Source organism: Nycticebus coucang, chromosome 14 (assembly GCF_027406575.1).
Source record: "Nycticebus coucang isolate mNycCou1 chromosome 14, mNycCou1.pri, whole genome shotgun sequence".
Taxonomy (NCBI): Eukaryota; Metazoa; Chordata; class Mammalia; order Primates; family Lorisidae; genus Nycticebus; species Nycticebus coucang.
The window spans coordinates 82,126,158-82,140,362 of NC_069793.1; the positions used below are offsets into that span (position 1 = coordinate 82,126,158).

At 45.4% G+C, this 14,205-nt stretch overlaps 1 protein-coding gene across 1 annotated transcript; it reads right to left on the bottom strand.

Moving 5' to 3' along the window:
- Nucleotides 1–4,536: 4,536 nt before the first annotated feature.
- FZD4 (frizzled class receptor 4) lies at nt 4,537–13,559 on the bottom strand. The gene is made up of 2 exons (XM_053561885.1): nt 12,940–13,559; nt 4,537–10,898 (listed from the first exon to the last, which is right to left on the bottom strand). The coding sequence occupies exons 1-2, from the start codon at nt 13,222–13,224 to the stop codon at nt 9,570–9,572; spliced, it is 1,614 nt and encodes a 537-aa protein (XP_053417860.1). The 5' UTR covers nt 13,225–13,559; the 3' UTR covers nt 4,537–9,569.
- Nucleotides 13,560–14,205: the final 646 nt, after the last annotated feature.

A 14,205-nucleotide genomic window follows, 5' to 3' on the forward strand; every position in this document is an offset into this window, starting at 1 on the left:
GTGTCCTTTTGGGGATCAAATGGTAAAATAACAACAGTTTAGGAATTGCATTATACTGGGCATGCAGAAGCTGTTCAAGCTAAATCATGGAATCTTTGGGACTGAGGTTAGGAAGAAATTACACAGTAAGTGTGATAGGACAGGTAGCATTGATCCTTGGGGCGAATGACAGACAGAGGGACCTGGTGGGCTGCCACGAACTTCTAAACGGAAAGATTTTGTTGTCATCATCTCAGTGTGCCCTGTAGTGCCTTCCCAGGAAAGTGGCAGGCATATGATGGATCCTCCTTCAGCTATCCAATGAATATTTACTAAGTGGTAGAAGATTTGTTTTTTCAGGTTTAGAGTTTTAAGCTTGTTAATAGCAGCTGAATTCTTTCTCTGTTTTGTTATCTTCACTTTTGGACTCTAAGTTGGACTTTGTCTTTCCTGGTTTTTTTGTTTGTTTGTTTGTTTTGTTTTGTTTTTTAAGCGCTTTCTCTCTCCTTTCTCCAGCCCACTGCAGTGTTCTACATACAGTGGGCTTTCAGCAAATATTTCTTAGGGGAGGAGAGAAAAAAGGGGACGAGAGACAACTTACAATATGCAACACAATGGGGTAGGTGATCATTTTCTAACTCATCTTTGAGGTTGGAGAATTTTGTCTGAGGTCCCAGCATCTTTCCAGAACGACCTGCCAATGTGACTGTTGGTTTCCTCCCTATGTTGGTCACATTTTTCACGGAAGCCCTTAATTTTCTCCATCTAACAAGGTAAACCCTGTCCTTCACTCCCTCCAATTCTCCTTCCTACGTTCCTTCTTTCCTTCCTATCTTCCACAAGTATTCCTGAAACTTACGCTCTGTGCCAGACACTGTGCCAGTCTCTGAGGGTACAGAGATAGGCAACTTTGGGTGCTCAGAGTCATGGGCAGGGAACTCAGTCTAGTAGGAAAATGGACATGTGCAAAGACCATTGTAGACAGTGCAATGAAGGCCCCCAGAACTGAATGCGCAGAAGCTTCAACTTCCCTATCATTAGTAGGAAAGGGAAATAGGAAGTGGCAAGCAGGAGGATCAGGGGATGTCTTCCCAAGAGACAGGACACAAAACCTTTTTTTTTTTTAATTTATTTTTATTTATTTATTTTGTAGAGACAGAGTCTTACTTTGTCACCCTCAGTAGAGTGCCGTGGCATCACACAGCTCACAGCAACCTCCAACTCTTGGGCGTAGGCGATTCTCTTGCCTCAGCCTCCTGAGTAGCTGGGACTACAGGCGCCCGCCACAACGCCCGGCTATTTTTTGTTGCAGTTTGGCCGGGGCTGGGTTTGAACCCGCCCTTGGTATATGGGGCTGGTGTCCTGCTCACTGAGCCACAGGCGCCACTCAGGACACAAGACTTTAATAGTGAAGGAAGGGCAGAGCCTCATGGGGAAAAGATGGAAAGGACATTCCCAGCAAAAGGAAACAACATGTAAGCAAAGGCAAGGGAGTGGGAGGAAGATGATGAAATGACAGGTTTTTCTATGTGACTTATCAATTCTATGTCACTGCTTTATACTCTACCCATTTACCTCATATCAAGGGAACTGATGCAATCCTTAAGCATTTGAAGAAATTTAGATAACCAATCATTTTATCTTTTAAAGAGAAAGGCTATCTGTGAGTTCCTGGGTGAAAACAGGATTGGGTCCTTACAGGAAAGTAGGAGGAAGGCTGATGAGAATCAGGCAGTTGAAGGAAATGTAATGCACTTGATATTCTCTTCTAACGTGAGAAGCTAAAATTCTTTGCCATGAGGGCACATGAATTTATAGGCTCTTGACCTAAGCATGAAATAGACTGAAGGAAAAAATTTAAAAAACAGGGTGATTCTAGGAATTTCAACTGGGGCCAAGGTCCAGTTTTGTGGACTCAACTTTTATAGATCTGACACATTTGTACAACTGAGGTCCTCCTAGTCCTAACAATCAGTTTGCATTGTGATGGAAAACTGAGAAGATACAGCTCTTCTCCCAGTGCAGTTTATTTCTGTACACAGAACCTCAGAAAACAGGAGGCCAAGGATGACCTCTTCAGTCAAGAGTCAGCTCAACTTTAAAATTATGATTGCATGTGAAAGCTAAAATGGGAAAGAAAAAATCAGTTCTCAAGGCAGAAATGCTAAAAACCCTTGGGTCACATTCCAGTTAGGATCCTGGCCCTTTGGGCAAGAGACCAACCAAGGCTAGTTCAAACCAGTTGAGTATCAAGAATCAGAGGGATCGGGCGGCGCCTGTGGCTCAGTGAGTAGGGCGCCGGCCCCATATACCGAGGGTGGCGGGTTCAAACCCGGCCCCGGCCAAACTGCAACCAAAAAATAGCCGGGCGTTGTGGCGGGCGCCTGTAGTCCCAGCTACTCGGGAGGCTGAGGCAAGAGAATTGCTTAAGCCCAGGAGTTGGAGGTTGCTGTGAGTTGTGTGAGGCCACGGCACTCTACCGAGGGCCAGAAAGTGAGACTCTGTCTCTACAAAAAAAAAAAAAAAAAAAAAAAAAAAAAAAAAAAGAATCAGAGGGATTACTTTAGAGGTGCTCAGTTTACCAAGAAATAAATTTACTACATGTAGTGATTATGGTACGTAATCCTTAAAAAGACAGATGTTCAATGTCTGGTCTCATTATTGAGAAAGGGGCCTGCCAAAGCATCTACCCACTCCCAATGAACTATTTGTGAACTATTTGCAGTAGTTAAAGAAATCAGAGGGATAGACTATGTATTAGTTTCCTAGAGCTGCCAAATTATCACAAACTGGATGGCTTAAGACAACAGAAATGCATTCTCACACAGTTCTGAAGGCTACAAATCCAAAACCAAGGTTGCTTCCTTCCAGAGGCCCCAGGGAAGAATCTTCCATGCCTCTCTCCTAGCGTTGAGGGTGGTTGGCAGCAATCTTTGGTGTTTCTTGCTGGGTCTGCAACTGCATAACTCCTATCTCTGTCTCTGCCTTCACATGGGACATTTTCTCTGTGTCTGTGTCCAAATTTCCCTTTTCTTACAAGGATATCATTGGATTAGGGCCCATACTAATCTCGTATGAGCTCATCTTAACTTGATTACATCTACAAAGATCCTTTTCCTAATAAGGTCAGTCACATTTACAGGTATCTGGGGTTAAGACTTTTTTTGTTTGTTTGTTTGTTGTTTGTTTTTCAGTTTTTGGCCGGGGCTGGGCTTGAACCCACTACCTCTGGCATATGGGGTCAGCGCCCAACCCTTTGAGCCACAGGCGCTGCCCTTGGGGTTAAGACTTTAATGTATCTTTTGCGAGGACACAGTTGCAATCCCAGGAGCTTAAAATTAAAATGAAACCAAAACCCTGAGCTAGGCATGAAAAGACCTGGCTGTCCAACTACTGCCTCCCCACTGGGTTATCTTTACCCTAAGTCCTGGCTGCTCCTCTTTAAAGTAAGGCATTGCCTGCCCTACTTCAGAAATACCATGAGAATAAAATGAAATCATGTAAATGAAAGTATTTTCTATTTAGAAAGTGTTTCTACAAGTGCAAGGGATTATGATGAATTCATTCCAGATTGTGTTGACTTTTCCTTAACTTCATAACTACTTAATGAGTAGGTGATGGAATAGGAAACACAGCCTGGCTTACAGGGAAGAGAATTTAAATGACATGCCTCTCCTCATTTAGGGTTTGAGATGAAAGTATAATAGCAACCACAGATAAGAGAGCAGCACGGCAGATCCCTGTGCAGTGGGCTTTTTTACTCACACCAACACAGAGTGATATTCAAGTGAAGCTAAAGGGTGGCAGAAAATTTAACAACAAACCAAGAGGCCTGATGCTGTCATCTCGGACATCAGCAGACATCCGATGGCCACACGGTGGCTTTTCTTGTCTGTGTCGTCCATACTATTACTGGCTCCCATGACATCTCCTGATAAGGGTATCAAATTTGCTTTGATGACTTTTCTGGGTATCAGGACACAGACCACCTACCTAACTTATAAAATTAGCTTAGAAGACATTTTCCTAGATGATGTGATATACTCCTATGTCTATTACACAAAACAGAAACATTGTGTGGACAGAAAAAAATAAAACAGTGAAAATTTAAAAAGAGACCCCCTTTCCATTCCCCTTTTTATGAGGCCTGAAGCTCTAGCAATGGTTGGAAAACTTTTTCAGGCCACCATATTAAGTCAATGGGATTTGGAAAGCAAAGATGGCCAAACACACGTGTACTGGAAAGGCCCATCAGAGGTGTCACTAGGATAGCAGCTTGAGAACTATAGTTATGTCCACAGCATCAGGTGACCTCTTGAGTGTTAGATGACCACAGTAGTGATAAATCCTATTGACCTTGGACTGTGGGGATTTGCTGACCCAGGAGAAATCCCACAGGGGAAAAATAGCACCAGCAAAAAAAAAAAAAAAAGAACCTCTCAGAAAGTGGTTCTCAATTTGTCCTGCAAACCGAATCCTCTATTTCTCACTGCTGGATCTGTGTGCTTCCCAAGGACTCTCATACACTTTCAGAAACATGCCACATCACACACCAGCTAACAAACAAATCTTTATTTTCTTTTAATACAAAATTAAATAGCAAGTTTTTTTTTCTGTACAGTGATAAATTAGAAATTTACAGTACAGACATCAATGCAGACATACTTTTGTATATCCTTAAATGTAGGGTCCATTTTCTTTGAAGTTCAGCAATTCATTCAGGGCATTGTAGCAGGAGTTCATCTGGTACCTCTACTTTGCACATCTGAAAATTTCCCAAATTGGCTTCAAGGTTCCTAGAGCTGTGCGAGGGTGGGGGTGGTATGTGAATCCAAGAAAAGGCCATGGAGCAACTAGCCTGACTGCTGACACAGGGCAGGGAGAGTCGCATTTTATCTTTTTGCAAATCATGCCTGAAACTTAGTCTACTTTTCTTACTAAGAACTCAAGGGGCCTTCACCCTTAGACCTTCTAAAACCTCACAATATCCCTGTGAGGTAGAAAAAAATTCAGAACCACCTACAAGCCCCACTGGGAGAAACCTAGAAGCCACTTATCTTGCTCCAGAAAGCCCACAGCCAAGTTGAGGCCTGAGGCCATTAACAGGATTTGAAAACTTACACAACTTGGGAGAGAAGATGGACCCAACCGTCCTGGGGCAGACCTGGTCTTCCGGGGTGACAGTGGTCATGTACTGAGTATTGAGGGACAGCAAAGAGGTACAAAAGCTTTGAAGACATGGCTCACATAGGACCCCAAACAGGCCCGTTACAAATCACCTGGGAGAATACTGAGGAGTTGCTCATGCAGAGGAGGAGAAAATTAGGTATATCAGAAACAGAAGCAGACTACTATCAGGGCAACTGGGCTTACCAGGGGAAGACACATGTCAGGCGGACCTGGGGTTCACACTTCCCTCCTGGTACTGTCAAGCGTGCCATTCCTGCACACGGGCACAGCAAGAGGAGACAGCAGAAAGCTCTAACCAGGCTACAGTGAAATGGAATCCATTATTTAAGTCTCGATTGTCTGATCCTTGGTAGGAGCAAAAGGCTCTCTGAGAAGTTTCCAAGATCTGTGATCTAGCCCTGGAGGAAAAATGATAAGCCAGGTCCTTTGCCAGACATAATAGAAACCCAGACAGGACTCTAAACTCAAATACCATAAAAGAAGAAAAGAACTTGTCCAGTAACTCAACATGGCTGGAATAGCAACTCTCTCCAATGCCATCACAGAATGAAATATAGGATGTGGACTGATTTTTAAGATGTCCTTCCAAAGTCTGTACTTTACAAACTTTGGTCTATGGCCACCTCACCAGAAGTCAAAAATTTTACCATCCTGGTGAAATCCCTTTAAATTAGGTCTGCCCTTCCAGGACTGAGGCTATTGAGCTCATCTTTTGGTTCCCAAACAATCAGTGCTTAAGTCAGACTTCAGAGGCTGAGAGGAGCCAGAGAGCACAGAACCGAAGGTGCTGGTGGACCCCAGTTCAGAATCTAGATATAACAAGGCTCCCAGATTCTGAGTCTGGGGATTGCAGGGGAGGGTGTGACCCAGGAAAGCAAAGTCAGAGAGCAGCTCAAGAAAATAAAAAGTGTCCCCCTTCTCTGATGTCAGGACCAAGTAAGCTGCCAGCTCAGAAACTGCCTCCGAGATCAGAAAAATAGGTCTCCATAAAGGAAAAAGGGTATGAATCAACCAAGTAGCTCAACCAGATGGTTCTGGCCAGTTCTACCCTGCCCCACGTTCCTCTGCCCTAAGATTTGGCCCTTGTGAAACAGGAGAAAGGAGTCTTCCAGAGGAGGCTCGACAGAGGTGCCATTGGCTCCTGTTTAATAAAATCTTTGGAGGCCAAGAGACTTTGTCAGAAGCTACAATCCTACCCACTTATTATTCTAGATTACTGAGAAAGAAAAACACTAACCTTTTCCCTAACTAGACACTGTTCTCAAATATACTTACTTAAGTCACACAGAATACCCCAAGCCCTGAATTGGTTGTCTCCAAAACCATAGATGACAGAGCTCATGTTCTTATAACCTATTCTCACGACTCTTCATAGGGGATTTCTACAGAGATTGTCATTTAGCAGAGCTGATTTACGAGGACTCCTGGGAAGGGATGAAAGATGTGTTAAAGATAGGAAGAATCAGAAAGGAAGGGGTCTATGGTAGACAGGGGAATATACAGGAATTCCTGAGGTCTTTACTCCCTCGCCAAACCAATAGCAAAGTTCAACAGCCTCAGCTACATCCCTACCCTAGATCAGTTAGAAGAACAGAGATAACCTCCCGTGACATCCTATAAGGCACATAACACAGGGCTTTACACACAGGTGGCACTCAATAAATGTGCTGATAATTGACTTTTTTTAAACACGCCAACTTAACTGATTGAGTTGTTTGAAGGTCACTAGCAACTGACTCCTCAGGCCTCAGCCACAAACTTCCTTTCCTGAATCGGTAAACACTCTCCATTGTCAGGAATGTGAAAGGAAAGGCCTATAACCATTTGGCATTGCTAGGGCTACTAATCCAGTCTGCAGTGACTGGCCACTTCTGATCAAACATACTTTACCCTGAGAAGGCAAGAGATCTGTGGAACAGACATGTCAAAACTGAAAGGTGGTCAGGGAACTAGCTCTCCAGAACTCAGAACCTGGGTGTCCAGGTTCCCCCAAGTGCTCTTTTATTACTGTTTAATCATTGACAACTATCAATCACCCACTCCATGCCTGGCCCCCAGTTAGGTGCTGTCTTGGTGACACTGTTGATGAGTTACAAAGAAAATTACATCACAAACCTCTATGCTCTAACAGAAAGGCCAATTTTGCTCCTGCCTGGTTCTCCTTCCCCTTCCTGGGCCAGAGTCTCTGCACAACTCCCAAGACACCAGAGCAGAGCGTGAGTAAGGGCAGGCTCTGCCCCTGGGTGCAGGCTCCAGGGCCCTGAACAGTTATGGGAACTATCTGCAAGCAGCACAGGGAGTTCACATTTTGCATTTCATAGGCAACTCACTCTCCGATGGAGTTGAACTGGTCCCTCCGGGGACCAATTCTCATGCTCCTGAAGCCCTGACTCAGAGTCCAGACAAGGTACTCAGACTGGGCACACAGCAGCAGGGGCCACTGTGCCCACTTAGCCTCAGTCCAAAACACACAACAGACCTTATATGCATCTTGATCTCAGACAGCTGAAAAACCACACAAAACAAAAACAAAGAAGAAAGAAGGAAGGAAAATGTCAAACCAAAAAAGGAAACAAGGAAGATATGCTTATTTCCAGAATTTGACCACCTATCTGGAATTTTGAGTCCCTAAAAATGATGTTTCTCCACAAAAAAAGTGTGATAGTAAAAAAGAATAAAAAAAGAGTTTTCCCATCTCTTTTTTTTTTTTTCCAAAAGACATAAATTAATAAATAAAGGAGTCATTACAAAGCAGTGGCTAAAGCAAAGACAGGTATAAGTTACAAGGAAAGCAACCTGTGACATAGTCAACAATTTGTCCCAGAGATCTGCTGATTAGAAGGCCTAAGGCGGATTAAGTGAAAGGTCAGTTACAATTTTTAAAAGAACTGCAACTTTTGAGAGGCTGCTAGGGGGTACCCCCCTGTGAGGAACGTAAAACATAAATTTTAAAAGCTTTGGATACCTCCGCAAAAAGCAATTAAGACCTGTGCTGTTAGAGTTTGCAGTTCATTTCATATGGTCTACACTTTATTCCCCACTAACCAATCAAGCTCCTGGCTGGCATTCTGGAGATTCATTAAGCACCATATAAATACTCCAGGCCACACTGCCTCCAAAGAAATCTTACAAGGAGCCTTTGCCAATTACTAGGAAACAATTATGCACCAAATAGTTGGATTCACTGTCCTCAGTTCCCTTCACAAAATTTTAAAAGTATTCATTGTAGTGAGTAGACCAGACTCTGATAACATTCTTATGCTTTACGAAAAAAAAAAAAAAGGCACTGTCATTCTGAGAATGCAAGTTGACCATAGTTTTAAAGTCAGTTGAGTATACTATGTCATGGTCCAAGAATGTGCTTTTAATTGTAATTGACACACACAAATTACACAGTTAATCTGTGTGAATGCAAAGTTGCCAAGAAACTTAACATTTCAGCTCTTCCAGACTGGCGTCTGTATAGATGCAATCACACAAGTAAAATATATTAAGTCCCCACTGCTCAATGCAATAGGTCTCTGGGGTCGGTAAGGTAAGTCAACTTAGTAAATCTCATTTTCCTCTGAATTAAGTGATTGTCAGAAAGTGATTCGCCCTTCCTTTTCCTCTCATTAGGCATGCTGCTGCGCAAAAATTCCTATAAAAATACCTTGTTGAGGCCTTAATGTAAAACGAAGAAAACAGCAGCAGCCTAGAAGAGAAAGGTTGAAATTTAAGAAAGAAAGAGAAGAAAAATCCACCGGACACTCTATGCGTCTTAGTACAGTACTTTTGTTTGTTCAAACAATTCTGTTTTATGACAAAGGCACTGAAGGAGTCTGACACCACCTCTTGGGAGTGCAATCCACAAAGTTCTAAACAGCTGACAGTGCACCCCAGAAGATGTTTATGTTAGATCAGCCAAACTGTAAAACTCTTGTAACACTTCTCTGAACCCAGTGTTTCCAGTGTTTATGGATTGCTTTGCTATCTGAAAGACCCAGTTAGTATTTAAAATTTTAAAGGGTTAAAAAAGTTAATCTTTCTCCCTGCAAGTTACCAACTCAACAGCTCAAATCCCACCCAGCAGGGAAAAACAGCTTCACCCTGGGCTTCCTGGAATCTAGGCAGGACCTCCACGCTCCAAGCTGCGACCTGCTAAAGTGATCAACGTTTTGATTTTTCACAGCTTTGAAAGCCTCTAACTGGCTTTTCCATTTTGGATCATTCCAAAGTCTGCAGCAAAATCATTGGTTTTATGATGCTGGTGGGGGGGGTGGCGTTAGGTTGATGGGGGTCACTTAAGTGTTGCTAGTTTGTTCAAACTGAGATTCACTGCATAAAATTTTCAGTAGCATTTCCACTGAAATGCTAGCTTCCCCCCTTCAAAATGAGGAAAGTGTGGAGGCTGGCTAGCCTTATACCACAGTCTCATTGCCTTTTCCAGGCTTCACCCAACCATTCCCTCTTTTCTCTCTCTTTACCTTCCCAGAATTCACCAATCTGTTAGAACACTTCTGCCACGTGTGAAGAGTTTTGGCAGACCAAATCCACATGCCTGAAGTGATGCCCACCAACAAAGACATAAAAATTTTCAACATTTCAACTGCCATATTGGAGTCATCTGCAGAATACCGAAAGATTGCCCAGTTGGAGATTTCATAGAAGTAACAGGCAATAACACAGGTGGCAGGAACCGTGTATAGTACTGAGAAGACCCCAATCTTGACCATCAGCCTCTCCAACTTGTCTGTTTTTGTCCCATCCTTTTGAAGATTTGACCGGATTTTGAACAGGGCCACCAAGCCTGCAGCAATGAACAAGGTTCCAATCACCAAATAAGTAAAGAGGGGAGCCACAACAAAGCCGGTGAGGGCATCAAGATTTTGGTTCCCAACATAGCACAGGCCAGTCAACTCATCTGCATCCACTAGTCTCATAATCAAGATGACAATGGTTTTCACCGCAGGGATGGCCCAGGCTGCAATGTGGAAGTAAGAGCTGTGCATTTCAATGGCCTCATGACCCCATTTGAGTCCTGCTGCCAAAAACCAAGTGAGTGTCAGAATAACCCACCAAATGGAGCTGGCCATTCCAAAAAAGTACATCAGCAAGAAAATTATTGCACATCCTGTGTTCTTAAGTCCTTCTTGGATGAGAACAGGTTCTGCTGCCTCTTCAAAATCGCAGGATATCCTTTCCCGGCCCACCGTCAGTCTGACAATATAAGCAATGCTATAAATATTATAGCACATACTAAGAAATATTATGGGGCGTTCAGGGTAGGAAAACCTAGAAGAATCAATCAGGAAGGTCAGTACTGTGAAGGCAGTGGAGATGAAGCACAGGCTGGCCCACACGGCCATCCAGATATCTGTGAACTCCTTGGCCGAGCGGCTGTATAAGCCAGCGTCATAACCACACTTGAGAACACAATTCAGGCTCCTTTTCACCCAGATATACTGATCAGAATTGGTTCCCACGGAGTGACACTCTTCCCCAGCCTGAATGGGGGTTTTGTGAGGTAAAGGCACCTCTTCATCACCTGGGCCTTCCATGCACATGTGGTTGTGATCATTCTGTGGTGGGAACTTGCTGCAATTCAGGCTCTCCGGCCAAGCAAATCCAAATTCCTTCAGGACAGGTTCACAGCGTCGCTTGACTGAAAGGCACATGCCACCACATGGGCCGATGGGGATGTTGATCTTCTCTGTGCACATTGGCACATAAACTGAACAAAGGAAGAACTGAAAAAGTAACGAAATGAACAAAGAAAACAATGACTTGGGAAGTCTGACCAAATGCTTGAACAAAGCTAAATTGAATGCTACCAGACAATGTATTACATCCACTTTTAAACCACCATACAGGGAGTCTATCAGTGTACTCTGACCTCAACAAGGGGCATTTATAATCTATCACTTACCTACTTTTCTTAGTTTGTCTCTAGTAATCCTTTCCAGAGGAATAAATGAATATATATATTTTCTGAAGAACTTCCCACTTAAGGAAATAAACCTAAAAAACCTAATTTTCATTCTCCTTTTAGCTACCACTTGAAAGAGCTGAAGAGACTACTCATATAACTCAGTCATTTAGGTGACAGAACGGTTTGTTTTTATCACCACAAAAGAAATGTAAAAAAAAAAAAAAACAGATCCCATTACTATTCTCTCATTTCTCTATATTAGGCCTTAATTTTTTTTTAATCAGCCCCATACTGAAACAGAAAATGTCCCAGTTGAGACACTGTTAGACATAAGGCTGGGAGGCAGACTGTGGTCTCTGGTCACCAGGGGTTTGTTTGGCTAGGTTTCCTCAATAAATAATACTGAAGCACAATAGGAAAATGTAAATGTTAAGTCCCTGAAACTGCAATACCAGCAGGGGAAGAGTCCAGTTGCTGTCCTCAATTCCTCCAGCATTGATAAACAGTCTGCTTGGCTCCTTACAGATGTTGTCTATGAAGTCTAGAGTTACAAGTAACTATTTTCCAGCATGTAAAGGGATCCAGTCTTGTCCTTCAAAACAGCTTGGCTGCTTCCCCAGGATACATGTAATTAAAAATATATATCCCTGCAAAAGTTGTTTCTCCAAGAAAATTGCCACTGATGTCAGGATATGTAGTGTTTCCAAACTAAGAGCTAAAGGATGATTTCTTAAGCTTTTATAACCTAGTTCCAAAGTTCTAAAACTTACAAAAGGATATTTCACCAGCAATAGGTCTAATCCCAACCATCTTTGCAGAACCATAATCTAACTTTTAAAATGACCTATGTAAAAAATGCACCTAGTCAGTAAGCTGTATCTGTTTCTTATCTCTCAGAAGTCACCGCCAGAACCACAGGTTTCTGAAGCTTTTAGTGTGGACAACTAAGCTCTATTTTTTTTCCCACAACTTCTCTCTTCTCAAAATTTCTAAAAGTCACTCAGCCTCACCAACCAAAACACAACCAATGTTAACACTTAAAATTTTCATCTTACTCTTCTTCCTCCCAATGAATTGATTGTTGTTTTGTGTTTTTACAAGATAACAATCACTCTGTACATGCAAATTCTTTCTTCACTGATTATTGTGGGACAAATATTTTCTATACCATTTACATAAGCTTTACATTTTTTAACAACTGCAAAAAAAAAATTCTTCCACTATTCCAACTACCCTCCTGGAACTGCTTCTCTCTTTCCAAGCATTAAACCTGCCTTCAACCCTGAGGATGAGAACCAAAGCCAACCTAGCCGTTCCTTCCTGCATGACCTCCAAAGCCATACGGGAGATGCAAGGGCAACATTCAGAAGAAAACAGCGCAGCGGTATTTCACTTAACACCCCGCTCCAAAAATAAGGGGGAGCAAGAAGGTCGGTGAGCGACTGGGAAGGAAGAAGTCCCGTGTTCTCGCCTTCCAGCCTCAACTGCAGCTGGCTGCCCTATCAGGGACTCGCCCACCGACCAGCAGCGCCTAATCTTTGGCAAAGATAACCCGCAGCTCCTCTGGGGTTAGGGGGTTGGCCAGACATGGGTGGGCAAGGGAGAAAAACGGAAGGGCGGGGTGTAAGAGTGGGTTCGTTCCCAGGCCAGATGACTTACACAACGTTTTGGCTTCCAGTCCCTGAGAAAGGACAGAAGAGTGGGGGTGGGGGTGGAACTCACTTTTCCAGGAGAGGAACACCGGCCAGGTTAGGAAGAGGACAGGGGGCTCCCAGGAGGGGGCACCGCTTCCTTGAGGTTAGTCTGGAGCGTCCCTCCCCAAGGGGGGTCCCTCCAGGGATGGGGGTGGGGGCGCCCACCTGCAGCTGGCTGGAGCAGCCGTACTGGATGAGCGGTGTGAAAGTTGTCAGTTGCAGCTCGGCGTCTGTCTGCAGCTCGTGCCCCACCAGGTTGGGCATCTTGGTCACGTTGTAGCCGAGGTTCTGGCACATGGAGATACGGATGGGGTCGCAGCGCCGCTCCTCCTCGTCCCCAAAGCCCCGCGCCGGCCCCAGGAGTAGCAGCAACTGCAGCAGCAGCCGCAGACTAAGCCCGACGCCCCTGGGCGCCCCCGGGACGCTGGGCCCTGCGCCCCGCCAAGCCATAGCTAGAGTGAGGGGCGGCAGCAGCGACGGCGGCGGGGACTCCTCCAGCAGACACCCCCAGTTTGCACTGGGGAGCTGGTTGCCCGCGCTGCTTCCAGCTCCGGGGAAGAAGTGGGATAAGGCGCCAAGGGCGACGAGGGGGCAGCCGCCGGCTCTCCAGCAGCTGCGCGCGACTGTTTGGGATATTAGATGCCCCGAGCCGAGGCCGAGGGACTGACTGCGAGGGTCATGGCTGCAGGCGACCAGCCCACAACCCGGCGCCGGCCGCGTCTGCTCAGCGCCTCTGCGAAACCCCGCCAGCACCCAGCGCCGAGCTGCTCTCACCGCCCGAGCCGAGCGCGGCGCTGGAGACTCTCTGTGCGGCTGCGGGGCGGGACGGACAGCGCGCCTGTCCAATGGCCGCGAGCCGCGGACAGCGAGGGGCGGGTCTGTGGGCGGGACCGCTCTCCTGCTGGGAGGGTCGAGCCCCCACTTGCGGGCCCCTCCTCTGTCCCGCCGTCCCCCTCTCCCCGAGCACCCGCTCCGCCCAGCTTCCCGGCTCACGCTTTCCTCCCACTCGGATCCAGGCGAGCCGGGGTACAGGCGCGGATGGAGTTTAGTTGCTCTGGCCTGGGCAACCTGCCCCCTCCCTTCCCAGGTGAAAAGTGCTGTCCGATCAGTCTGCCCCCTTTCTCTTCCATATTCTTCCAGCTGTCGCCTGGGCGGGTGGCAGGTTCCTCTCCCCATCCGGCAAAGAAACGTACACAAAGAACACGGGATTCGGATTTACAGACTGTGGCTTAAATCTCTGCTTTGTGACCTTGAGCAAATTGCCCAGCCTCTCGGCGTCAATTTCCTTCTCCGTAAAGTGACTTGGAAGAATTAGAGATAAAGTGTAAAACGCTCAGCGCCGTGCCTGGTACGGTGCAAGTTCGCAGCTATTTTCACTCCAAACTCGCAGAGGTTGGAGCCCGGCCCCTCTCCCCGCCCCCAGACTAGCCC

Coding starts and splice junctions, on each gene's coding strand:
- FZD4 (XM_053561885.1), bottom strand. CDS start 13,224: ATGGCTTGGCGGGGCGCAGGGCCCAGCGTCCCGGGGGCGCCCAGGGGC. Junction 10,899..12,939: donor GCTGCTCCAGCCAGCTGCAG/GTGGGCGCCCCC, acceptor TTACTTTTTCAG/TTCTTCCTTTGTTCAGTTTA.